The sequence below is a fragment of the Accipiter gentilis genome, chromosome 27 (assembly GCF_929443795.1).
Source record: "Accipiter gentilis chromosome 27, bAccGen1.1, whole genome shotgun sequence".
NCBI classification, from domain to species: Eukaryota; Metazoa; Chordata; class Aves; order Accipitriformes; family Accipitridae; genus Astur; species Astur gentilis.
The window spans coordinates 18,127,149-18,153,102 of NC_064906.1; the positions used below are offsets into that span (position 1 = coordinate 18,127,149).

Consider the following 25,954-nt stretch of genomic DNA (forward strand, 5'->3'; position numbering starts at 1 on the left):
AATCATTTTAGGTATGTTGAACAATCATTTAATCATTTTTCTGACCAAGTGAACCTATATACTAATTTCTATACACTTAATAAAAATTGTTATGCTAGCCCACGTAATAATAACAAGCTGAATATATAAAATTAAGCCCAAATAATTGCTTTACAGTATGCCATGTTTTTATGTTAATTACCCCCTGTTTTTATGTTAATTACCCCCCAAAAGGCACAAATTCTAGTTTAAAAGATTATGCAATTGCAAAGCAGCAAGTTTTGATGCGTTTTGAACCGTACTTTCTTAGGAGGCAAAGATGCAAAGCAAACTGCTTGCTTATTTTAGCCCATGCTTAGAACAAGTGCCTAAACCAATTTGCTCAGGATCTGCTCAGGCATACTTATTCTATCAATTTTCAGTGTATGAGTGGCTCGGTGGCAACTTCTAGAATTATATAGCTCAGCTGGCAGTCAAGGGGAGTTGGGTAAAAAGAAAGCATCACTGTGGTGGGAGGGAGGGTTTTGTCTGCTGAATGTTACTGCATTAATGCAACTAGTGCAATTGCTTCAGGTACTCGAAAATGAAAGTTTCTCAAGGAGCACATTGCACTTGTAACCGATTAATGCTAAATGCAAACTAGCAAAATGTTTCAGTTATTAGTAAGTATATATTTCAAGTCTTAGTGTTTCAGCAAGGATGGAAGGCTTGGGCTTTATATATATATATATTTTTTTTTAATTTTAGTTTATTCTTTACATGGCTATTTGCTTTTGGCATAAGCTTTAATTACGCTGTGCTGTCCTGATGCAAATTAAGCTAGGCTTATTACTGAGGGCTTTGGTGCCTTTACTGTAAAATACTTCCTGTTCCTCCACATAGATCTTAAATTAGTATTTTTTGAAATTAAAATTTGTACTGAATTTGTAAATAGTAATATATTTCAAATCAGCATTTAAAACATTTCAGTTCAGGAGAAAAGGAAAGAGGTATTTGTAAAGAAAACGTAACCTTTTTTAAAATGTTTTGGTTTTTTACTTCTTTTGTTTAAAACCCCAAATGATTCAGGAGTCTGAATTCCTTTTCTCCTCTCTCCCTCCCTCATTAGTTTGATCAGATATTTGACATTTAAGATTTCTTTGGTTTAATCATGTCAAGTGTTACTTTCTGTTTCGAGTACTAACATTAAACTCCAAAATGTAATTATGTTGACTAAAAATAATGTTAGAAAAACAAGAGGAATTATTTCTAAATTGTAAATGCCAATGTTATTCTGTCAAAATAAAAATGTGGAAATAACTGTAAAGTTACGATTTTACTTTAATCTTTACTAAAATTCCTGTAAAGGAAAATTCAACTTTTCCCGAAAAGCTTGTGTGTGCAAGAACAGTGTGGGATATACGTGTCTGTTGTTCCAGAACTTTTAACAGTAAAGTCAATTAGAACATGATGCTGGATAGATATAAACCCTTACTGTTTTTTCAGATGATTTGTGGTGTCTAAGAGTAGCACTTAACTACTTCTGTTAAACTTCCAAATATGAAGATTTGTTTTCGCTTCCAAAACCTGGTGGGTTCAGAACTCTATTTTAAACAGGAACACTCCTACAGTGTATAACAAAGTATAAACAAACAAAAGCAAGGATAAAAGTAGTTACCAACATTTTATTTATTCTTAGTTCCAGAACCCGTACAAAAACCACATGAAGGACCTGGAGAGATGGGGAAGCCTGTGGTCATTCCGAAAGAGGAGCAAGAAAAAATGAAAGAAATGTTTAAAATAAATCAGTTTAATTTAATGGCAAGTGAAATGATTGCACTCAACAGATCTTTACCTGACGTCAGGTTAGAAGGGTAAGTGCTTTATGTTGTATTAAAAATGTACTGTATTTAAATGAATTATGTGCAAAGAGTGATCCAAAACAAGAGTTCAGTTCTGTGAGATATTACTGTTGAAGTGAAAAGTAGGAGGATTTCCTGTATATATGGTACTTATTTGTAAAATAAACAGCAGAAACCAGTTTTCTTCAGTGTTATTTAGCTTTGAATCTGATTACAAATAGGAAGCTTGTTTGGGGAATAGCAATTAATTTGGTTGAAGGAAAACAAAGTTAACTTAAGACTTGGTGTTTCAGGAAAAAATTACATATTTGAAAAATTCATGCACTACTTGTAATGAGGCAGACTAAAATTCTGCATTATATGATATAGAAATACTTTAAAAATTTCGTACCTAATGACATGTGCAAAGCCTCATTTAGATTGCATTATAATGTTTTCTAATATCCATCTGGTTTGGTTTTGATCTTGCCTCTGAAATATTGATCCTTCAAGAGCTGTTTGAGTCATAAGTAATTAAAAAGAAAATTGTAGCCTTGTTTTAAGTAAAACTAAGATTGCTTTACTCTCCTGGGGTTACTCTGGCAGGGTAGCTGATGAGTCCCCCCCAACCCCTCTTGTTTATGAAAGGGACTCTCAAGTTAGACAAAGCTCATGAAACAAGATTTTCCCAATCAATTCTCTGCATTCTCTTGCGAGAATCAGATACTGATTATAGAAACCCCATTTCTTCAGAAGCTCCGCTGTTGCTTCTGCGTACACGAGGCCTAGCTGCTGGATTAATTTGTTTTCATTTCCTACCTCAGAAGACAGTATTAGAAGAATGAGATGAAGCTCTGACTGCTTTTCATTTTTAATGAGTGATAAAGAGCTGGTTTGTAGGTACCTTGATCTGTTGTAATGAATGTGATTCTATGGAGCGAGTGAGTTCCTGGTAGAGCTGGTGTTCTTAATAATTGAGCCATATAGTTTTCAAAATATGATTTCATAAGTTTGAATTAATGTTACTTTTCAATTGATTGTCAGATATATTATTATTAGTCAGATTTTATGGTCACTACTTGCCTGTTTCTCAGTACAGTGCAAGAATGCAAATCATGAACTTGCAGGGTTTTCTTTCAAAACTGTCGTGTTTGGGGGGGGTATATCCTTTTCTCTCACACTGTTGCTCTGATCGTGGTTGTAACTTGGCAATGGGATCTCTTGGCATTCATGCAGGTTCATATGTAGTGCCTGCCCCTTTTATCACTCTCTACAGGATAAGAAATTGCCTCGCTGTGGTGTCCTGGTTTCAGCTGGGACAGCGTAAAATGTCTTCCTAGTAGCTGGTATAGTGCTGCGTTTTGGATTCAGTATGTGAAGAATGTTGATAACACACTGAGGTTTTCAGTTATTGCTAAGTAGTGCTTAGACTAAGTCAAGGATTTTTCAGCTTCTGATGCCCAGCCAGCGAGAAGGCTGGAGGGGGACAAGGAGTTGGGAGGGGACACAGCCAGGACAGCTGACCCCAACTGGCCAAAGGGGTATTCCAGACCATGGGACGTCATGCCCAGTATATAAACTGGGGGCAGTTGGCCTGGAAGGGATCGCTGCTCAGGAACTAACTGGGCATCAGTCGGTGGGTGGTGAGCAATTGCATTGTCCATCACTTGTATATTCCAGTCCTTTTATTATTATTGCCATTATTATCATTAGTAGATTCTTCCTTTCTGCTCTACTAAACTGTTCTTATCTCAACCCACGAGTTTTACCTTTCTCCTTCCCATTCTCTCCCCCATCCCACTGAGGGGGAGTGAGCGGCTGAGTGGTGCTTAGTTACTGGCTGGGGTTAAACCACAACAAGCGGTGACTACCACTGGTTAAGAACTTGTAGTTAGCATTCTCAACTTGGTTTAGCTGCGAGGAAAATCATTAGTTGCTTCAGAGACTTTTGTCAAAGCTGAGATGCTAATTGGGGGTGATTTTCTGTATGTTTTTTCTGGAAGAGCTGAATTGAAGGAATTAACAAAAGTTTGGGGAAATGATAGTTACAACAGTTGGTTATTGGGACGGGACACAGGAGTAATTTTTCATTCTGACCCTGGAAGGATGGAGGAAGCTAAATGACATAATCTGTTTATCAGCATTCATATTGGAAAACTTGCATGTATATATTCTACCATTTTTATAGTGCAAGGACAAAGATAAGAAAATAAATTTGTGGATCTAAAAAGTTGACTTAACCATAAGCTTTGTGAAGTCTAGACTTTTGAATTCACCAAAAATGGAAAGAGAAATTGTTATAAACTATTAAAAATTTGTTACCTAAGCATCACTCAAGCTTTTGCAGACAAATAACAATTGTAAAATCAAATTGAGCTATAGGAATTTTTTGTCTTATGCACTTGGCCATGATCTGCAGTTATTGTGTTTCACAGTAAGATATGCATTATAAATTTAGTGATGTTGCATTTGCTTCTCCTTTCCGTTTGTGTGGACACAAATACTATCACAATACTATGTGTGTGAAAATGGAGTCTTAGAATAAAATTTTAGGTAAGGTCTCAGGGAAGAGTTGGATTTTCTGTTATTGTAAATTGCTGCCAACAATTTTAAAATTTATTTGCTGTGTGTAATTTTAGTAGATTTTGAGAGAGGAAAAAAAAAAAAGCTCCCCAAAAGCTCCTTCTTTTGTCATCTTTTCAGTATGCACTCTATGAGGTCACACTGATGAAAAGTTGGGACTCATGTTAACATTTCCGCAGCAAATTTGAGAATAATACTGTGTTTACAAGGCAACGGTATCTTAGTCTGTGTGTGTGGATTAATGTTACTTCCCAAGAACACTGTAGCCATTTTCAGCATCGGGAAAACTATAAATATGCTTCAGTGTTGTCTGTATGTCTTATGAAAGTGTTTATCTGATTAGTCAAAACACTCACATGGTCAGAACCTTCTGCTGCATTAGTGGAGTTGCTTCTGCTATCACTTGTTCTATCCATATATCCCTGATAATATGGAAATAGTTTTGGGAGAAGGTGAACGGGTAATTTCTAATCATTCCTTACCACATTTACGTGGTAAGCTGCCAGTAGCACTTTCAATCAAGGTTTTGAAAAAGTGGGATATGTTCAAAGGCACACTTAGCTGTTCAACCATGTAATTATTTTCTTCGCAGGTTTTGTGGGTTGCTTCCTTTAATGTGGTGTGTGTGGAAGATTATTTCAAGTCCTATACGTCAGTTCTTCTGAAATACAGAAGTCTGTAAAAGTTGTGCCTAACAGTTAATCATTCCAAAGCTGGTGGAATTAAGCGTGCCGGGACCAATTTGCCGCATGTATTGAATGGGGATGGCATAACCTGTCAGCTGGAGAGCAGTTTTCAAAGTAGTCTACGTTATCCTTCCTATTAATTTTTGGTTCTGCCAAAACCTCGTCACCTGTACAAAGGCAAGCATATTTGTGTACCTGCTCGGTCCTCGAGGCAGCGAGTACCTTCATGGGTTACGTGTTCCGTCTCGCACGTCTGCCTCCTTGTGCTGGTATGTTCATCTCTATAAGATGACCCGCTCCTCGTGTGGCATCATCTTCATGTTTTGGCCAAGAAATTTTGTTTCCATACTAGAAGAAAGAAAAAAAAAATGAGCTCTTTTAATAACTTCTAGGCACTTCTCCAGCTCAGGGAGCTCCTCGGTAAGAGACACCTACAGAAGTTGAAATTTGTGTTCTGCTGAGCTCTGGCCCAGTCGTATTAACAGGTTCATAGTTATTTTTATTATTTACAAAATAAAATTACAAAGTCACTGAGGCACAGAGCTGCCTTTAAAATCACTGACATATGCCTGAGTTGCTAGTCATTTTGTGTCTGTAATCGGGAACATTATTCTACTTGCTCTTCTCGTTATCCCAACTCAATGATTTGCTTAACAGAAAAAACTAAACCAAAAGTAATTTTCTTAGCCTGGATACTTCCCCGAATCTGGACTGGGGCACATTAGTGTAACTAACTCATGTAACTGACAGTGCCGCAACCTCTAGAGGGTTGTTTTTGCGGGGGAACAAGCAGCTGGGGACGGCAGATTGGTTTTAAGTTGTTAATAGAATGATTCTTGTAAGCACGTCTTATTCTGGTCTGTGAATCAGTCATCAAAGTGGGAGGTGATTCACAGTTGCCAGGAAAATATGCAGCTGTGGGCTTGACATGACAGCAAAGAGTAAAAAGATGGGTGATTAGGAACACTAGAGTCTTGCCTTCATTTTGCTGAAGTTGAGGGAGGCAGGGAGTGAAATAGGTGTCAGTGACTAAAATAGGTGTTCAGCTGTCCCTATGTGTCTTAGACCAGTGTTCAGGCTGAAAGTGGTGTGGTTAAATGCACGAAATTTGTATGTATCGTATGACTTGGTTTTGCTCTCAATGCTGTTTGAGGTGACTTTGGAAGCTGCTTTGTAAACTGAAGAATGAGTACCGTGTTCTAAGGCTGAGCTTTCCAGCCTGTAGTCATTACTTAATAATTTGTGGAATATAAAACATTTAAGGAGGCATTTGGGTCCCTGGTGTGAAAGTCTAAACCCAATTCTGACTTTTTTACACTAGAAAAGAGCATCTTAAAATGCTCTTCTTTTCCAGGCACGAGTGATCAAGGCTGGAAACAGTGGAGGCATAGCTGGGACAGAATAATGTTGTTCACGTAAGCTCAGGTCCCCGCTGGAATTTATGATGCAGCGCTAGAAGGGTGTCATATTTTGCAGGTTGTCATATTTTGCAGGTTGAGATTTCTTGGAAAGGTGATAGGCTTCCCCAAGGAGACCTGCAGCAAGGAGGAGTGTGGATAGCTTTGGGATACTTCAGCAATCCTTTCTCCAAGGCTGCAGGTTCTGTAGAACTTGGCAGAAAAGATCCGTCTTGTCATTTTGCTCCTTAGTTGGTATAATTTTGCCAGAATTAAGGGTATCGGACGTCTTATTATACCTCAGTTCTGCATAACATTTGGGATCTTTTAACTGTCCTTTTTGCAAACTGTCTGTATTCGGGAAATAAGTATGTTGGGGTTTGAGTGGTATAGATAGTGTTAGGGCATAATCAGAGTTTTTAGCCAGATGACCCTACATATTTGAGTGAACTGGGTCTAAATTAATATAAACTATGTCTTTAGCCGCTTAAGAGAAAAATAAGATGCAGATCTCTAACTAAGACCTTAATATTCAACTAGTGCAGTAATGTGGTCAGTTTAACTTATTATTTAAAGCTTTTTTGCTGAATCAAGCTACCCTGCTCAGTTCCTGCTGCTAAGCTTACTTTCACAATAGGAAGTAGACAATTTTTTTTCTGGGGTTAAAAGCCAGTCTTCTACATCTAACTTACGTGAATGTTGTGGAGTTTATAGCAATTGTGCTGGGCTCCTTTCTGAATAAGTCCTTCAGGTGACTAATTCTGTCATTTCTTTGCTTAGAAAGAACCATGTTTAGATTTAGGCTTTAGATTTAGGCACTGTTAATTATATGATACAATATAATGCTTTTCAGTTATGGGACTGCAGTCTGGTTCTCATATGTGTGCTTTAAAAACGTATTGTTGGTTTTAAGCCTGAAATAAACATGTGAGAATACACTGGAATTTGGATTTTTAACTTCTCAAAACAAATTGATTTGCTGTATACTTTAAGATACTACAGTTGAATCATCATGTGACACATTCCTAAAATCTACACAATCTCTGTGTGAGGAAAATAGTTTGAGTAAACCTATTCACGGTGAAACTAGTAAAGGCACACATGCAAGAGCATGCTCTTGTCACACATTTGAGTTCCATTTTGTGTGGTTTTTTTAATGGCAGCACTTGAAATATTTACTTCCATGGGAGGGTTGTGAAGGTGTGCTCTCTTTTTTTCTTTTTAAGTATTTTAATTCAGGAGAAGAGCTAAGGGGGTAGTTTTATACTACATATAATCTGGTGTAAATGTGGACTGCAACCAAAAGAAATCTTCTCGCTCTTTCTGTTGATACTGATCTGACGATTGTGTGGCCTTGGCGTTCACTGACTGGGTGGAGGATTGCACAACAAAAAGGGGAAAAAAGTATATTTTGTTGAATCAGCAAACTGAAACAACATACCCAGCAGCTGTATGATTACCGGATCTGGCGCAAAGAAGGGGATGGGACAAAACTGTAATGGTGAAAAGTGGAATTACTGCTTTTGGCAGCAGCCCACAGTTGCACCAGATTAGGTGAAATGGGGCGGGGGGGGGGGGGGGGGAACTTTCTTGCAGAAAGTGTGTATTGAAATCCCCATGAGGTCATGGGGACTTAAATAGCTCCATAAATTGTGATATGCTTTGTGAACTTTTGGTATTCATTTAGCTCAGGTCATAGTGATGTAAAAGATGATAAAAAAGAGCAAAATTGTCAACACAGGTGGGGGAAGACTACAGAAGTTTATTCAACATTTTGCTACAAGCTAGAAATGCAGGCTGTTAATTATCCTGGCATCTGTAAAGGAAATCTGCTGATCTGATGACCAGCAATCTAACTTTCAGCAGTGTCATGCTGGAAGTCTGAAAGCCTGTGAGGTATTAAAGACTTTACAATTCTTTCAAGCAAGGAAAGTTTTTTCATCTGGCTTTTGTGGTGCATGTAGCTTGTTACTGGCCCAGTGTAGAATCAACATTTGGAAATGTTCTTGTTCATGTTGACTTAATGAGTTAGGCGGAAGAAATTACCTATAAATCTTTTTCCTAGAGAAAGTTTAGAGGGGAAAAAGTCATTTAAAAAATAAGCTTCCTTCCTGCAAACTGTGGGGGTTTTAGAGAGAGAGCGCGAAAGATGTATGTATGCAAAGATATATACATGTGTGTGTCATTTATAGACACACAAACACTTGGCAATCTCATTCTTAGTTATGAGTGTCTTGCATTTTGGATGAGCAGCCATATCCTGAATGTTATTCAAATGGATAGGTCAAGTATGGAAAATAATTTGGCTAGAGAACTTAAGGTTCAATTTCAGTCTTTGAGGACAGAATTGGTTTTGCTTCTGTCGAGAGATGCTTTCCTGGGATCACTTTCAGGATAAGGAAAATTGTCAATTGCACCTAATTATTTTTGTGAAATTCTGCTTGAATTCTGTAACCACAATGGTTTTAAGGACCATTTTGGATTTTGTTTCCAGGGTCTAAAGAAGATTTCTACTTGACTCATGAGATAATGCGACCTTTCTTATATCCAAATCTTTGAGATCAGAAGAAAGGAAAATTTCATACTCTTGATGTCAGGTAAATTACATAATACTATTGAAGGCAGACATTAAGCAGGCTGGACGGAAACGTTTAAATAAGCATAAGGGATTTGCCTGCATTCAGGTCACCTCTTCAGAAGGATTAATTGGAGTTGTGATGTGAATTATAGAAATGAAGACCTCTTTCTAAACTGAATTGTTCAGATTTCATTGGAAGCAGCAGCTTCAGGGGTAGCGTGAAGGTTTGTTGCGACCTTATCTGCAATGCTTTCTCTCTGCGCGGCCACAAGTTAAAACTGTGGTTGTATGCAAAGCCTGTGTAGTGAAAAGTGGTTTGGCATGTTACGACAGTCAGTGATTCCATCTTTCTCAGAAGTCTTGCTTTTAGCCCTTTTGGCTGTGTTGTTTCTGTGTGAAAACTAGATCTTTATCCAGCTCGATTGTCTTCAATTTGAGGGCTTGGGGTATTCTTAAAATATATGTCAGAAGCAGATTTATTAACACCCTTATTCATAATGATATCATGAGGCTGTTGCTCATATCCAGGAAAGACTAAGTCCGTGTTTACCAGAAACACACCACTTGACTTGAGTGTTGGTGGTTCTTGCCGGAGTGTTTTGACACTTTCTCTGCCACCCCTGCTGCAGGCCGTTATTCTCTGTTGGAAATGTAGGTCAGTCTCTGCAGCTTCAGGGTGACTCTCAAGAGTCTTATTTTGAAAGTGTTTTCATCCGTGATTTAAGTAGAGCGAAGTTTTTGCGTTGGGTATGGCTGTGCCTCAGCTTTGTTACGTTAACTGTATCGCAGGCTATAACTCATGGCAAATGGACAGGTAAACAATGGAGTACTGACATTTTATGGCACTGCAGCAATAGTCATCAGATATCAGTAATTAAAGCCTGAGATTTCATGAGAGCAGTTCAGATTTTCTGATTTTCCTCTCTATCGATCTGGCGTTAAATTTGGTAATCTCAATAGAAAATAAATGTATATTTTCAAGTCTAAGGATACTGATGCTTACTTCCCAGAGACTCCAATATATTTTAACACCAAAGAGTATGCTGTTTGTACTGCATCAGTAATATTACACAGGTTTATTACAGGGCCTGTGCTGTGTACCATTTCCTCAAAACTTCAGCTCTGACCTGATTTTCAGCAAGACTTGGATTATTCCTTTGTCCAATTTAAGTTCTGGGATGCAGCTTATTTATAACTGCAGCTTTTATTTGTAACTGTTGTTTGTAGTATGCAAGAGAAAAGATTGTACTGAATTTGTAAGATGACGAAATAAGTTTCCCTCCCTGCCCCAATCTGTTGCTAGTACAGCTTTCAAAAATGCATTGGCACCACATTATCATACTGCACATCTGAGCTCGGGTCTGAGCTCCACTGGGATTTCCCAACGGAGCTGCTTAGTGCACAGGAGACACTTCTGCTTGTGTTCCATCTCTGTCCTTTATCAGAGTGCGCTGGTCTGTGTGCACTGGCTAGGAAACAAAGATGGCACATGTGGGGTTTTGCTGTTAAATGTTTTTGAGCCACTGGAAATTATTGGTCATGCCTTGTTCCTATGAAAGGCTGGTGGAATCTGGGAGTAAAATTGGTGTCAGGTGTAGCAAATCATGGTTCAGGTGGTGTCTGAGTCTATTGATTGTTGTGATTAGGGAAGCATGAGTGGGCTCCTTTTGAAAATTCCATATTTTTTTTAAAAAAAAAGTTCCTATGTTACTTGCCCTCTCGTTGCTCCTCTGTGGAGAATAACCTGTTGGCAGCATCAGACGGGGTAGAGATCTGCCCTGTAGTATTTAGAAATTTAGCATTTATTTCTAATGCAGAATCTAATTATGACATCATCTTTCTAGAAGATGACCTGAACTTTTTTTCCCCCATGTTTTGCCTCGGTGAATGAGGTTTTCCTCACTACATAAATGTTATGGTAGTGTATAATTGATTTCTTACAAGATCTCTACCCTGTTTGTAGCTTTTTCGGGGGCTGTGATTCTTCAGCCTATAAAAGAAAAGTATTTAAGAGCTATCAGGATATTAAATCCCATTTTATTACATTACTTTCAGAAGTGATTTAGCATGACTTTGAAGGGTATGCAAACAGATCACTTGTTAACATTGTAAAAATTTGTCTTTCAAGACATGACAATATTTCACATGTAGCAGTCAGTCTTGGGTTTTAGGAATAATTTCTAAGTAAATTGATCCACGAATACAATTTCATAGTATTGCTAAAATGCCAAGTGCTAATCTGTAATGAGATGGCTGCACAGCTGCATTTTTGTAAGGTAATATTTAAAGTGTTTGTGAAAGTCCCAAGGGTAAACTGAACGAGGTGGCATTAGCATCGCGACGGGTGGCGTCCCGAGATGCAGAGACGCCAGGAATTTGGGTGCCGATGGCTGGAGTGGGTAAGCTTTGCTGATCTCGGAGTCGGGCACAGAGCAGATGGGTATCAGAAGAACTTCACCTTCTGAGGAATTCTCATGAAGGATCTTGTAAGATTGCCGGGTAGATTTCTTCTGTCCCTGAAGTGGTGAAGTATATTTTTTTTTCTCATACGTTCACTGGCGTGAGAGAAGAGGCTTCCAGGTCTGGCAGATGCGGAGGAGAGCTGGAGAGCGTACGGTTGCGGTGGTGTAGGAAGCGCAAAATGAAGAGTTGTCTTCTTTCCGTGCAAGACTGTGCTCAAGCAGCAATTAAACTCTGAGACTTAATGGCTTAATTTTATTTGGACGGCATTGCCTTACTTGATGTCTCCTCTGGTTATTTTTGTAATGTCTCCTGTGGATTAGTTGTACCCTGGGCCGAAAGAGAAAGTAGGAAAGCACTTTATTCGTAGGCTCTTTATGTGCATTTGAAGTAGAATCGGGTAGTTTTCAAGTGGCTATACATAATCCACTGAATAAAATTATCTTTGACATTTTTTTTTCTGAACATCTCCCTATCTAAAATGTGCAGAGCATCTATATAAGATTCAATTAACACCTTCACAAAAAGTCACGATAACGGAGAAGCGTAACACAACTCATAGTTGCTTTTGGCCTTCCGTTTTAAAAACTTTTGTAATGGATTTAAAACTTTGAAATGAGGCTACAGGGTGTTGGGCACAACAACTTGTATTTGTTTTGCTGTCACTGTTCATATCTAGTGATGCTATACACATATGTTAGGATCTGTCGTCCTTCCTTTGCATTTAGTCCATTAAACTTAAATTCAAGTTACAAAGGATTTGGACCTGTTACACTGCCTTGTGCTCTTGAGGAGATATGGACCTAGGAGTAACCATGTAGTTATAAGGAACTGGGCCAAAGTATTCTGAATATATGATGCAAAATTGCAGAACGGTGAAATTCTGTGAAGAATGTGTATGAGCATCTTACAAAGGTCGGAGCAGAGTCATGTCTTTATAGTCCTGTGGCTCCTTTGTGAAGCAACTTTTAAAAGTATAACTTGTAAACTTATTTTTTTTTATCCAGTCTGATTTTGATGGTGCATTAAAGATCACGGATAATTTTAATTTTATTTTGTGATTAATTTTCCATTTTATTTCCTAATTACATGAAAGCAAGAAATCAAATATTAGGGAAGAGTACAAAGCTAATGCAGCATTCAGTGCATGAGCCAGGGACTTGCTATGAAATAAAGAACATTACTGTTTTGAGCATTGGAATGTGTACATCAAGAAATGTAGACTAATTAGGCTTTTTGTCTTGATCGTATTTTAACAATCTGGCCTATTCTTTTTCTGTGTCTTTAGGTAATAGGGCAGTAAGTCTCTGCTTGCATTTAAAATGTCTGACATTTTGGGGGAGTTTCCACAATCTAAATAATCTGTGGAGTCACGTTAGCCGAGAGTTTGCATGGTGAATGCCATAGATTAAGGAAAGGATGATGCATTCCATGTGAAGTAGCCATTCTCAGCTGCCGTTTGGAGACTTCATTAAATTACTGGAGATGGTATGCCTTCCTAATATTATGCACTCAATTTTAAAACTGTTTGAGGCATGATCCAACAAAAGGAACATAATGTATTAGTAGTTAATTAAAATTCAAATTGTCCTTAATTCATACCCTATGTGTCATAGCCCTCATGGTTATATTCTGCTACTGATGTTGCATAACTGCTGGTTGAAACTAATGCTTTATTTTAAATTCTATAGTAATCCCTTTCTGGCGTAATTTGTTTTCAAATGAAAGACAAAAAGAGCTATTAATATAAATGTTTGTTAATAAGGATAAAACATGAGGTTTACATAGAAGGCTGACGCTCTAATCACAGGCGTCAACTGTTCTATTTTATTTGTCTTATGTTCTGCGGGAATATGTTCCTGGGGGGGAAGAGTGTATGTCAGTGTTTTCAAAAGTAAAAATGGGGGGGTTATTTGTACATATTCACAAAAACTTGTACAAATACAGCTAAAAGGTATCTATAGAAAGGCAGGTGAAAGCAGTATTAAAAAGCAGATGTCGTACTGTTGATTCTTTCCTTTATCCTGCCTGCATCAACGAATCTTCCCAGAATAACGTCACACCAAACACTTTATGAAGAACAGCATGCAGAAATTCCAAACCAGTTCTGTTATGAAACACCCTTGTGTTTCACACGGCAGCCTTTTACGTATTGGTAAACAAGCCAGGGTAGGGTTGCTCTTCAATTGTTATCCCAGAAAGGCTTGATCTCTGGGGGTGAGAATAGGTAAGTCTCGTTATGGAAAGGAGGATGTTCACCTTCCGCAGGACAGGACAGTGGGAATGCTTTGCAGGGGGTAAGGTTGTCCCGAAAAATTCCTGTAAGCCTTCCTCTTAGCGCTAAAGAGTTCCTCTTCAAAGGCAGATCTTAAATGTTTTGATACATCATACTTCAGACAGCGTAATGATTTATAAACATGGTGGTCCCTGATCACTTGGCTGGCTTTTATTGTAACAATTCATTAATTTGAGCTCAGTAAAATAAAATCTTCTGTAAAACCATAAAGAAAGGCAAGGCTGGAGATGAGAGATTTCATAATACAATAGTAGATCCCGTGGCCACCCCAGCAAGATATTCCTGGTGAATGACATGTTACTGCTTTTCACAGGAAACTGCTAACGGGCTTCTCTCAACTTTTTTACAAATATTCTGCCAAAAAGTAGAGGAACAGTCGGTGGATTTGTATTACTACTGTAGCTGAAGGTCTACAATCAGACAATTATTTTCTGGTCTAGGGAGTAGTGCAGCAGCAGGAATAAAACATCAAGAATTTGGTTTTAAAGTAGCAAAATAGGCTGAACAAGTGACAAACACGGGGGGGGGGGAATTATTTGGCTGATGATTGAATTTTTCATCTGAAATTCACAGCATTTTTATGAAAAGCAATTTTTCAAGTGTTATCACAGAAATAACTTAATCAGTTGGCATGCTTTGCAAGTATTTTTTTCCATGTGAATTAAACGGGAAAACGTCGGGATATATGGCTGCTTTCCCTATGATGTTCACTTCAGTGTGGTGAACAATTAAATTTGGCCATAATTGCGTAAGTAAGTAAGTATAATATTGAAGACAGATAGCATCTGATCCTACTGCTGCAATTCTCAAAAGAAACACGATTCCACAGAAGCTCTGCCAGATGTTTCTTGAATTGTACCTGGACTTACTGATCTTTTCTGGGATTTCTGCACACACTGGGCTTTTGTCGCCACCTCAGAGCTGAAATGCCTACGTGCAATGAGAGCTGCTCTCACTTTTAGAAGAGCTCTGGCTAACCAAATTATCCAGCAGGTAAAACATTCATGTTGGGAACCCAGTTTTGGCTGACGTACCTGGTATCACTGGTTACGTGGGATTAGATGCTGACACCACAGTCTTGTATTCCAGGCTGTTCTTTCAGTGTTGTTTTTATACGTTTAGGGTAAAGGATATGCACTATGTATGTCTCAAGCCCTCAGACAGCACTGCTGTCTGATGATTGATAGTCACGAATACTTGTTAACGTATTTTAATAGCATTTAGATCAGGTTACATTACAGTGAATCGACTCAATAATTAGGAATATAATAAAAGCTTTTTTGTTGGAATGAAGCTCCATTGAATATATTTCTTTTTCTGCTTCAACGTTTTCCTTGTTCTTGAGGTCTGCATATATCTTTACCTTTTGATTCTTACAGGATTTAGTAGTGTCAAATCTTATGTAAGTTTTTGTGTGTCATTTTGAATGTGCAGGAGGAACAGATCTGGGCAGAGAACACTTAAATTTGCATGGTTATTTTTTAGAGCAGAATTGTATTTTCAGAATTGTTTGAGTACTTTATGTACAGCGTATTGATTTTTCTAGGAGATACTGGAAATATCACTTGTTTGAAAATAGTGTTGCGAAGTGTAAAATATTTGCTACATGTGGGGTTACTTGGTGTGTATGTCGTATTTTGTATAAATGTCCTCTATGCGCTGTTAGGAGAGTTAAACCTATGGTCTTCCGTGGAAACTTTTGTAATGTGAATATAATTCTCTTTTAACTTGATGAACCAAACATGTATACAATAAGGAGGAAAAAAAAACAACCCCTCTTTGTGTAATATAAAGACATTAAATTATGAAAAATACTTAACTCACCGGTATTATAGGTAGCATGCCAGAATTCCTTACCTCTTTTAGTTATCATCTGGTTTTGTTAATTATATACTTTTTCTTGCATTTGCTTCCTAGTTTAAGTTGACCATTTCTTATCTTGTATGTGTCTTTCTATTCCCTCTCTGCCCCCATTACAGTATTAGGGTTTCCCCCTTGCCCTCTGAGGGAGTGCAAGCCTAAATTAGGGGCTTGGATTAGTGTATCTGGACATGCCACTCTTCACAAAACAGTGGTAGTGGAAATAAAATAATCTGTTGCCATCTCTGTGTGTTAGCCGTATGGATGTCGCTTTCATTTCTAGAATTGGTTATTGAATTGAGGTTCTCCTTTCTTAGTGGTAGGATGGAATACACAGAGGTATACATAAAGTCAGGATGGTTTCTAGTTAAAAATCATAAATCTGTGCACCATTTGGTCCTTTGTCATTCTTTGCATGCAGCTGACATATCATGAATGTTAGTATTGATGCTCAGAAATAAACCTCAAAATTGCAGTTCTAACTGAAGCCTTGACCTTTACAAATACGTGCCTTATTTTTGTTTATAGGTGTAAAACAAAGGTGTATGTAGACAACCTTCCCACGACAAGCGTCGTCATTGTTTTTCACAATGAGGCTTGGAGCACTCTTCTACGAACTGTTCATAGTGTGATAAACCGGTCACCACGACACATGCTGGAAGAAATCGTCCTCGTCGATGATGCCAGTGAAAGAGGTAATGAGAACGCCAATGCCTTAGCTTGCTGCTCTTTTTGCTGCAAAAACTGAGACTGTAGAAAGTCAGTCTTAGCTCTCCTCAGCGAGACACAGTAGCTGGGGCAGGGGAAGGCAGAGTATGCAATGCCCGTTTCGAAATACAGGTGGGTCATTCTCCGCTGAAAACTAATGTAAGTTTATCTGTCTGTTTACTTTTCTGTTGACAGTGTAGAGTTTGTGTTTGCTAGTGGGTTTATCCAGTTACAGCTTTCATGTTCTGTGTTTAGGATTTTAACACATTCCTAAAGTTTGAAGGCATTTAATACTTGAATCACCTTTGTGAATAATAGCAAAGGCAACTGTGTTCCCCACACACATCCAAATTCACTATCACTATCGCCATCAAGCTTGGTGTTCAGAGGGATTAATTTTGATTATTCAGTTCATAGGAAGTGGAAATTCAGTTTCTATGTTGTAAGAGATTCCACTTATTAATAACTAGTGCTCCAGATGAAAACTCCATGCTACAGAATGAAACCTTCCATGTGTAATGAAATTAATAGACAAAACCTGAGACTGATTTTTTTTTCTTAAAATAAAATAACTTTATTTAGATTTTACTCTTTTCATATATTTTGTAAATTACAATATAGTAGAAATAAAAATAATATTCTAGACCATACTTGATACTTCATTTTGGTTAATAGCTGATATTTGGCTTGTTCTTTGCTTGATCTTCCTCAGTGATATGGGTTATAAAGTATAACTTGAGGGATGTTTGGGGGTATTTTTCTTGTGTTTGTAAATGGAGGTGACAGGTTATTACGGGTTTTTTTAATCTAAAATACTTCTATATTTTTTTTACACCAAGTCACTCTTCCCCCCCTCCCCCCCCCCCCCCAGTGTTTCAATATTGAAAGTTTTCCACTAGGACTAATAGCCACTAGAAATAGGCCACTAAAAAAAAGTCTTGGCAGCCACCAGTTGTAGGCTGTTAATCTGTATCAGCAGGAATTCCCGTGCTTTGGTTGTGGAAGGGTTTTACACCAACCATGCTGACATCTCTGCCTGATGCTTCTGATTCAAGTGATGCAAATTCCATATTCTCCTGTTGATGGTAATTCCAACTGCAGAGTAAGACGGCTGACTGTTGTGCAGACAACAAGATCTGTCCAAACAAGATCTATGTATGAAGAGGGACACTAGATTTCAGATCATATGGTCTAAGTAGCATTATGGTGCGTGGATTACAATGTTTAACAGGAGTTTTTGTAGCTGAAGAACTTCAGGAGTGGATTTTTGCACTTCATGTCTAACATGGTAGAAAGTATAATGAGGTTTTTTTCCTTCAGATCGCATGTGTGTATGATGCCTTAGCGTATTAACTGACTTATTCCAAACTATGCAGATCTAGAGTACAGCTGGTTGTGGAGTAGCTGAGTAGGCTAAAGAAAGATCGTATCAGCTAACTGAGCTCTGACCAACCTGTTTTTCTAAGGAAGCATAGCTCATGCACTCGGGTTGTGTTTGCACTTGTATCAGTCTGTGTTCCATTCCTCTCTCGGGCACCCTCACTTGCTTTTGCTTTCTTACCCGAGGTTAACTTCAGCCCATTTTGGTGCAGTTTGGAAGAAGGGACGGAGGTCTTGAATACAAATATGCTCTGGCAGCAGAGGAGGAATGCCCATGCAAAGGGCAAGGCTACCACATAAATGTATTCCAGATTAGATGAGAGAGATGGGATTAGTTTTTGCTTTTAGAAAGGCAAAAGGTCAGATTTTCACTGTTTTGACATGTGGGGAATCTATAAGTACACCCCTAAATTTCTTGCAGTTTTTCAACCTTTCTGAAAAATTCCACATTTCTTTGGTTCCAGTGCACGTGAAACCCCTCACCTCTCTTGGAGTTGTTCCCAGGGAACAATCCTTTTTTTATCACGGATGTTGATATTTGGATTTTGAGTACCTATACTAAGTTATTGTCCAGGTATATGCTTCCTTAATGGAACAGAGGTAGTATGTTTGTTTTGGCTGGTTAGCTTTTGTGCACAGACTCTTGCTAGGAAAACAAGGTTTATCACAGGTGTGCTCCATTTCATTTGTCAAAACAGTCCTTGGCACTAATTCAAATCAGTGCTAGTGATTAATTGTGACAGGTCACCTTTCAATATGATCTAGAAACAAAGAGCAAGCTAATATTAAAATAATGTAGACATAATATTTCTTATGTTTTGCCTCTTCAATTTCTGTTTTAGAAAAAAATCAATTTTAACATAGCAATAGCCATGTCCTCATTATGAAGTAGAATTATAGTCCAGTTAAAAAAGCACGTGGCTTTCTCTAGATAACTTTTCTGTTCCTGGGTTTGAGTTGGGTAATAAAAAAAAGGGAACTTAATTCCAGGCTGAAAGATACAGCATTTCAGACTTTTTTGGGTGTTGTTATTGAACCCGTTCCAATATTTAGTTTTGAAATCTGTGATCTTCATTTCAGATCACTCAGGCATCTTCTGTTTGTAGTTATTTTCAACAATTACTGAAAGTTGTGTTTTTGTTTTGTTTTCCAAAAACTTGTTACGGTTCCAGCAAGCATGCTTTTACATTAAACAAAATGGAAGGGTATGATCCCTGCAAATTTGAAGGGTTTAGCATATGCTACTTAAGCATTCTGTTTGTGTTGAACTAAAACAGCAGACTTTTCCAGAAAAAGAAAATGTTCAGCCTGAGTAGTGTATTTTGAATTCTAGCATCAGAGTCAATTAAATTGGAATAAAGTAAGCATTCAGTCTGCCTGAAGCACACTTTGTACCTGCTACTGTCATGCTCTTAGAAGAATGAATTTGCATAATATCACGCACTTATTTACACTGAAAAGGAGAGCTTTGGAGAAACAAGACATATCTGTAACATTGTTCTCGAGTTACTGATCAGAATTGCATGTTTAGTTTTTAAGTATTGATCTTTGGTAACTTAAAAAACCAAAAAGTTACCAGGAGAAATCAGGATTAGTCAGTACTTAAAACTAGGTCAGCACTGAATGGCCAAGTGTGGTAGGCAGATTACATCAGGATAGAATACACTAACAGGAGTAGTTATACAGATACAGATCAAAGCAATGTAACCAAAACTAAATTCTAGCCAGTAATGTCTTAGGAAAGATTCACATTTCTTAAAACTGTTTGCATGCTTGTATGTGATAAATCTCTGGTTCATTATAGTTTAATAAAAAGTTTTAAATTTAATTTTTCATTTATATTCATATAAATGTGACTCAGTAATAGAATTGGCAAGGTATTTTTCAACTTACTTGACTTGAACTCAATGTATTTGCTCTTTTGGCTTTCTTAGTTCTGCTACTGCCACAGAAGAGGCTCTTTAAACTGTCCATAGTGCTAGATAAAATTATGCACCCTTTTGATACAGAAAAAGTTTGAAAGGAATATCCAGCAGAAAGACTTAAATGAAACTAAAGTTATACCTCTGAAAATACCTGAATTATTATTGTTTCCAAGTAGAAGTATTTGGGGGGGGGGTTTTGTTTGGGTTTTGGGTTGGTTCGTTTGGGGGTTTTTTAATATTATAAAATCTCACTCTGTTTGAAGTGTATGAGGCAATGCTAAAAATTTACTCAGCTGTCATCCTGGGTCACTTGTAAATAGCTGACTCTGTGATGCATAAAACTTTTCATTTGAGTGTTTAATATAGGAATTAGTATAAATATGACCAATAGGTTTGTATAGAAAATCATCTCTACAGCTTGATCCTGGCTTTTCTTGTAGGCCAAAATGTATTCCATGCATTAAAAGACTGTTCAAATACTCTTTTTAAAAGCAAAAAGCAGTTCTTGCCTTGAGAGACTTCTTTCTTGCCAAGAAACTGTTACCAGTTTCTGGGTGCATGACTAGTCCAAAACCCTAGACTCTTGCTACTTGAACTAAGGGAGGGATGCGTATTGCTCTAAGAGACAGTGCTCTGGGGGGAAAATAGCTGCTTGGATTTGAGCATTTAGCACTAACTGCCGGTAGCAGAGGAACACCAGAAATCTTGATGCCCGAGTTATTTCCATGCCTTTTGTAGGGCTGAGACATCAAGCTTTACCTTTTTGCTTATTTTGCTGAAATTCTAGGAATATTTTAAGGGCACAGTTACTGAATGTCTGGCACAATGTTTTGTTTCTGGGAATACTCCCTTTTGAACAAGGTGGTAGTTCACACGAGTATTTTTATGGACATGGTTAAACATGGGAGAAGGACTGTTCTTAACCGTGTTCCCTTCGTAGTAAAAACACTGCACGCATCTATGATTGTTTCTTAGAGAAAAAAATTTTAAAAGAACTTGAAAAGATAAACTGAAATTTGAAATACTTTACAGAGAAAATGTAGGTAGGACTTAAGATTTTTATATGCAATATGTTGACCGTGACTTTCTGTAATACAACCTTCTGGTTTATGCTTGTTCTTGACTGGCTGCACTTACACTGTTGAAATCTTTCTCTTTTTCTCCTGGCAGTATTTTACCATTTTGTTAATGTAACTGTGCATTCAAGGAGCAATGTCGCAGCCCACATTCATTCAGCTTTAAGTGGTTAGAACTACTTTCAAAGCTTATCAGTACTACACCCGAAACGTGCAGAGGAACATGCTGATTTGTGTGACTTGCTCATGAGATGGTTAGCATAGAAAGAAATGCTTCACTGTTTTATTCTCTTTGTGTATACTGTAGAAGCCATATACATTAAAAAATAAACATTACCATGATACTAGTTATTTTAAATTAGTGGCTTTGGACAGCTACACTGTGAAGAGGTGAGATTATATTTGCTACAGACTCAGTCAGCCAAATGATCTCTGTGCTCAACCGCAAAAGGCCTGCAAAATGTTCAGACATGTACACTTGGTTTGTTCTAATAAAGACGTATTCATGCGAGTCTCTGTTAATATGCAAAGTAAGAGTTAACTTGCTTTGAGTTTCTCTGGAGACAATTATTTAAGATCTATCAACCTCTTAGGCTCTTTTAGCACAGTTCAGCTTTCAAGATGTGTCAGAACTTATTTCTGTGGGTTTTAGTGACAGTCCAACAATGCACAGGAAAAAAAATGAGGAGTCAATTAGAACTTATTCATCCAGAGCAGTGGTAAGGAATGGTAATCACCCTCAGGTCAACTCTGCCTCTTGAGATTTACAAAACAGCCACTAAGAGTTCATGCCGTGCTTTTTTTCCCCCTTCCAGAGTCACACTTACTCTTGTATAAGGTACTTACTATCTTACGCTAAATCCTACTGCAGGCTTTGCGCTGTTGTAGTACAACTCCCATGTGCTTTGAGTGTATAATCTAATATATTCCGTAGCTGTGTTATAAGACTATTTTGCCTTTTTTACAGATTTGAAATCTGCAAGTTATTGCAGAGGTCTGTTTCTGTGACTGTCAATTGCATTCTCCCTCAATTCTTTGTTCTGCCTTTGGCGTCATCCATCATAGTCTAATTTTTCGTGATGGACAAAAACTGTGCCTGGCAATGGGAAATTTGTTAATTTGGCAGCTCTTTGTAATGCAAGTAATTTTTAGTCTCTAGGCATATGGTAGTCAGTTATGCCTGTTCTGTTTTGAATAATTTGTTCCTCAGCTAAGCAGAGGTTTGTTGGTGTTACAGATATTCCTTTATGATTTTGTCTTTATTTTTGGTTTTAGGTGTTACAGTGACAATGTAATAGAAAAAAATATTAGCCAGAAAAATCTAGAGAAAGCACAATTGAAAAGTGAGTTTGATCGTGATTTAAACTGCTTGCAAAGAAGTTATCTGTAAGTTACGTTCCTGTAGGAGGTAATTCATTATGTTCAGCTAGTTTGATCATTTTCTGTATTTTCTTGGTAGTGAAGTGCTATGTCCAAGAGCACTTATGCATATGTTTTTGAAAGTAAGAGTCACATCTACTCCGTAATAAAAACTTGCCTATCCTGACTTGTTTCTGTGTAAGCATTCTACACTCTCTTCATTTTTCTGTTTTCCATAGTGAAGAAATGAAGAGGAGGAAGAACTTCCTGCTCTAGCAAGTGGAACACATGGAGATTTGAAAGAGCATATTGTGAAGTGTAGAATAAGCAGCAGAGGAAACTGAGAAAGTAGGAAAAGGATAGAAAAGAAATGAGGAAATGTCTCTTAATTCAAGTCTCTTCATCAAAAAAAAAAAAAAAAAAAAAAAGCTGAACTATGTAACTGACAGTTTCCATGGTTTTCATCATTCTTTGCAGACTTCTTGAAAAGACCACTGGAGAATTATGTGAAAAAATTAAAAGTACCTGTTCATGTGATTCGAATGGAACAGCGTTCTGGATTGATTAGAGCCAGATTAAAGGGGGCTGCTGCTTCGAAAGGCCAGGTCATCACCTTCTTAGATGCTCATTGTGAATGTACAGTAGGCTGGCTTGAACCTCTGCTGGCAAGGATCAAAGCTGACAGGTAACTATCCATCTGTTGGTCCATGTTGGTTTTTTGGGTTATTAAGAAATGCTCCAAGTGTTACAATAGAGCCTACAAGCAAATATCTACTTTCTGAAGGGCTAGATAAATTCCTATTGGTGTAAGGATAAAAGGCTAATTCAGTACAACTTCTAAAAAAGAAAACTTGGTTTAAAGTAAAGCTTATATTGGGGTGTATGGGATAATGTGTTAAATAGCAGAGGACCTGAGCATGAGTTGATTTGAGAAAGCAGTGGAATTTGAGATCTTCCGTCTGCAGCCTGGCCCATTCCTTCATGAATTTGGGAAGATATTCTTGAGGAAGAGATGGAGCCCTGATCTCACGTAATGCCAACACTGTGAGCAAGAGCTGTCAGGTTTACTGTTTTAAGGTTCTCATTGTGGTTTCTTTATTTCGTAATGTATTTGTATTGTGGAAAATTGTGCTGTGACTTGGATTTCTGGGGTGTATTTTCTAAAGTTAGAATAGTTACTGGAATCATACTGATCTACACTGCAGTAACATAGCTTTGTATTTCTATCATAAGTCAATACTCGCAACATATCCGTGATAGTGTGATGGAAGTTGTATGGGGGGGGGAGTGAAAGAATGGTCTGCTCTATAAAACATTCATACGTCTGAGCAGTAACTCTGTAGTTGCACACTAGTCTGTTAGTAAATGGCATATTAAATAGACTAGATATTAATTTACAGATATCTGGTTTGTTCTTATGGTTATAGATAAAAATCACTTTTAAAATTTAACATTACAAAATCATAGAATCAGACTGGTTTGGGTTGGAAGGGACCTTAAAGATCATCTCGTTCCAACCCCCCTGCCATGGGCAGGGACACCTTCCACTAGACCAAGTTGCTCCAAGCCCCATCCAACCTGGCCTTGAACACTGCCAGGGATGGGGCAGCCACAACTTCTCTGGGCAACCTCTGCCAGCACCTCACCACCCGCACAGTAAAGAACAACTTCCTTGCATCTAATCTAACTCTACCCTCTTTCAGATTAAAGCCATTGCCCCTTGTCCTATCACTACATGCCCTTGTAAAAAGTCCCTCCCCATCTTTCCTGCAGCCCCCCTTTAGGTACTGGCAGGCTGCTATAAGGTCTCCCCGGGGCCTTCTCTTTTCCAGGCTGAACAAACCCAACTGTCTCAGCTTGTTTTCATAGGAGACCTGCTCCAGCCCCCTGACCATTTTGGGGGCCCTCCTCTGGATTTGCCTCAACAGGTCCATGTCCTTCTTATTTTGAGGGCCCCAGAGTCGAACACAGTACTGCAAGTTGGGGTCTCACCAGAGTGGAGTAGAGGGGCAGAATCGCCTCCCTCGACCTGCTGGTCACGCTGCTTTTGATGCAGCCCAGAATATGCCTTCTGGGCTGCAAATGCACATTGCCAAATCATGCTGAGCTTCTTGTCAACCAACACCCCCAAGTCGTCCTCCGCAGGGCTGCTCTCGATCCACTCATCGCCCAGCCTGTATTCGTGCTTGGGATTGCCCTGACCCACGTGCAGGACCTTGCACTTGGCCCTGTTGAACTTCACGAAGTTTGCACAGTTCCACCTCTCAAGCCTGCCAAGGTTCCTCTGGATGGCATCCCTTCCCTCCAGCGTTTCGACCGCACCACGCAGCTTGGTGTCGTCGACAAACTTGCCGAGTTTCGTGCACTCAATCCCACTGTCCGTGTTGCCAACAAAGATGTTAAATGGTGCCAGCCGCAATACCGACAACTCAGCACTGGTCTCCACTTGGACATCGAGCCATTGGCCGCAACTCTTTGAGTGCGACCATCCAGCCAATTCCTTGTCCACCGAGTGGTCCATCCTTCAAATCCACATCTCTCCAATGTAGAGACAAGGATGTCATGCGGGTCAGTGTCAAACGCTTTGCACAAGTCCAGGGAGATGACACCAGTTGCTCTTCCCTTATCCACCAACGCTGTAACCCCGTTGTAGAAGGCCATCAGATTTGTCAGGCATGATTTGCCCTCGGTGAAGCCATGTTGGCTGTCACCAATCACCTTCTTATTTTCCATGTGCCTTAGCATAGTTTCTGGGAGGATCTGCTCCATGATCTTGCTGGGTACACAGGTGAGACGGACTGGCTTGTATATAGCATTACACGATAAAAAAAGCTATGAGTAATAAAGAATCTTTGTTCAGCACTGTGCTAAGACATAATACGAACCTTTAAGTTATCATTAATACACTTTTGTGAGACTACGATACATAATTTGTTACAGGTTGTGCAAATGGCTCAACTAAAGTCCTTTAAATTTGGTTGCAACCCTTGAATCTTTTTACAGAGCTGTCAGTGAGAGGCAGCCTGCTTGAGGGCGGTTACTTAAGTGTCTTTAAGATGATTAGAATTAGTTTCTGTGAATATGTCTTAATTATGTCAGGACAGTGGACAAGGAGGCCTCTTTCTGTCGACTTTGATGCAGTAGTTACACTTAGTTAACAATGACTATCATTTCTTAGTCCTGAGGGCTTATAGGAATACTTCCCAGAGCTAATGAGCAAGTTTTAGTTTCAAAACATGCAAGTCACTTCAACCACATAACTAGAAACAGAAACCTCTTGTTTTCTGTACGATCACTGGGTAGCACTGAGAAAGCTGCGATCAATTTTTCCATCTGCAGAGGGATGAATATGAGTACTCGTAATAATGCAAATACTATTTTAGAAAATATTTAGAAAAGAGCTAGTATTGCCAAGTTGTATCAGAAAAACACAATTTCCTTTAGATGAATTTACTCTAATAAGCAAGACAGAATTTGAGTGTGTTTCATGGTAATAATTTATTGACTACTGTTGTCAAAGAGATGGCATTATGAAAATTTAAACTGTGTTAAAATTTAAAAAAAAAGCAAAACACACACCTTTTTGGACACTTTAATTAATAGGCTTTGGTTCTTTCCTTTTTCTAGGAGAACAGTAGTGTGTCCCATCATTGACGTAATTAGCGATGACACCTTCGAATATATGGCAGGTTCTGACATGACCTATGGTGGATTCAACTGGAAGTTGAATTTTCGTTGGTATCCTGTTCCTCAGAGAGAGATGGATCGACGGAAAGGCGATCGAACCCTTCCTGTTAGGTAATAAGAAATTAGTAAACTGGTTGAAATGTTCACCTGATGTTTACTC

The 25,954-nt window shown here is 38.4% G+C and overlaps 1 protein-coding gene across 4 annotated transcripts in view; it reads left to right on the forward strand.

Moving 5' to 3' along the window:
* The window catches only part of GALNT1 (polypeptide N-acetylgalactosaminyltransferase 1), an 89,432-nt gene that overhangs the window by 47,666 nt on the left and 15,812 nt on the right, over positions 1–25,954 (forward strand). For all 4 annotated transcript variants that reach the window (XM_049830397.1, XM_049830396.1, XM_049830395.1 and 1 more), the window contains 4 exons: positions 1,658–1,832; positions 16,188–16,354; positions 22,585–22,792; positions 25,735–25,905. In XM_049830397.1, coding sequence (XP_049686354.1) covers positions 1,658–1,832; positions 16,188–16,354; positions 22,585–22,792; positions 25,735–25,905 — 721 coding nt within the window. The remainder of the gene's footprint in view (positions 1–1,657; positions 1,833–16,187; positions 16,355–22,584; positions 22,793–25,734; positions 25,906–25,954) is intronic.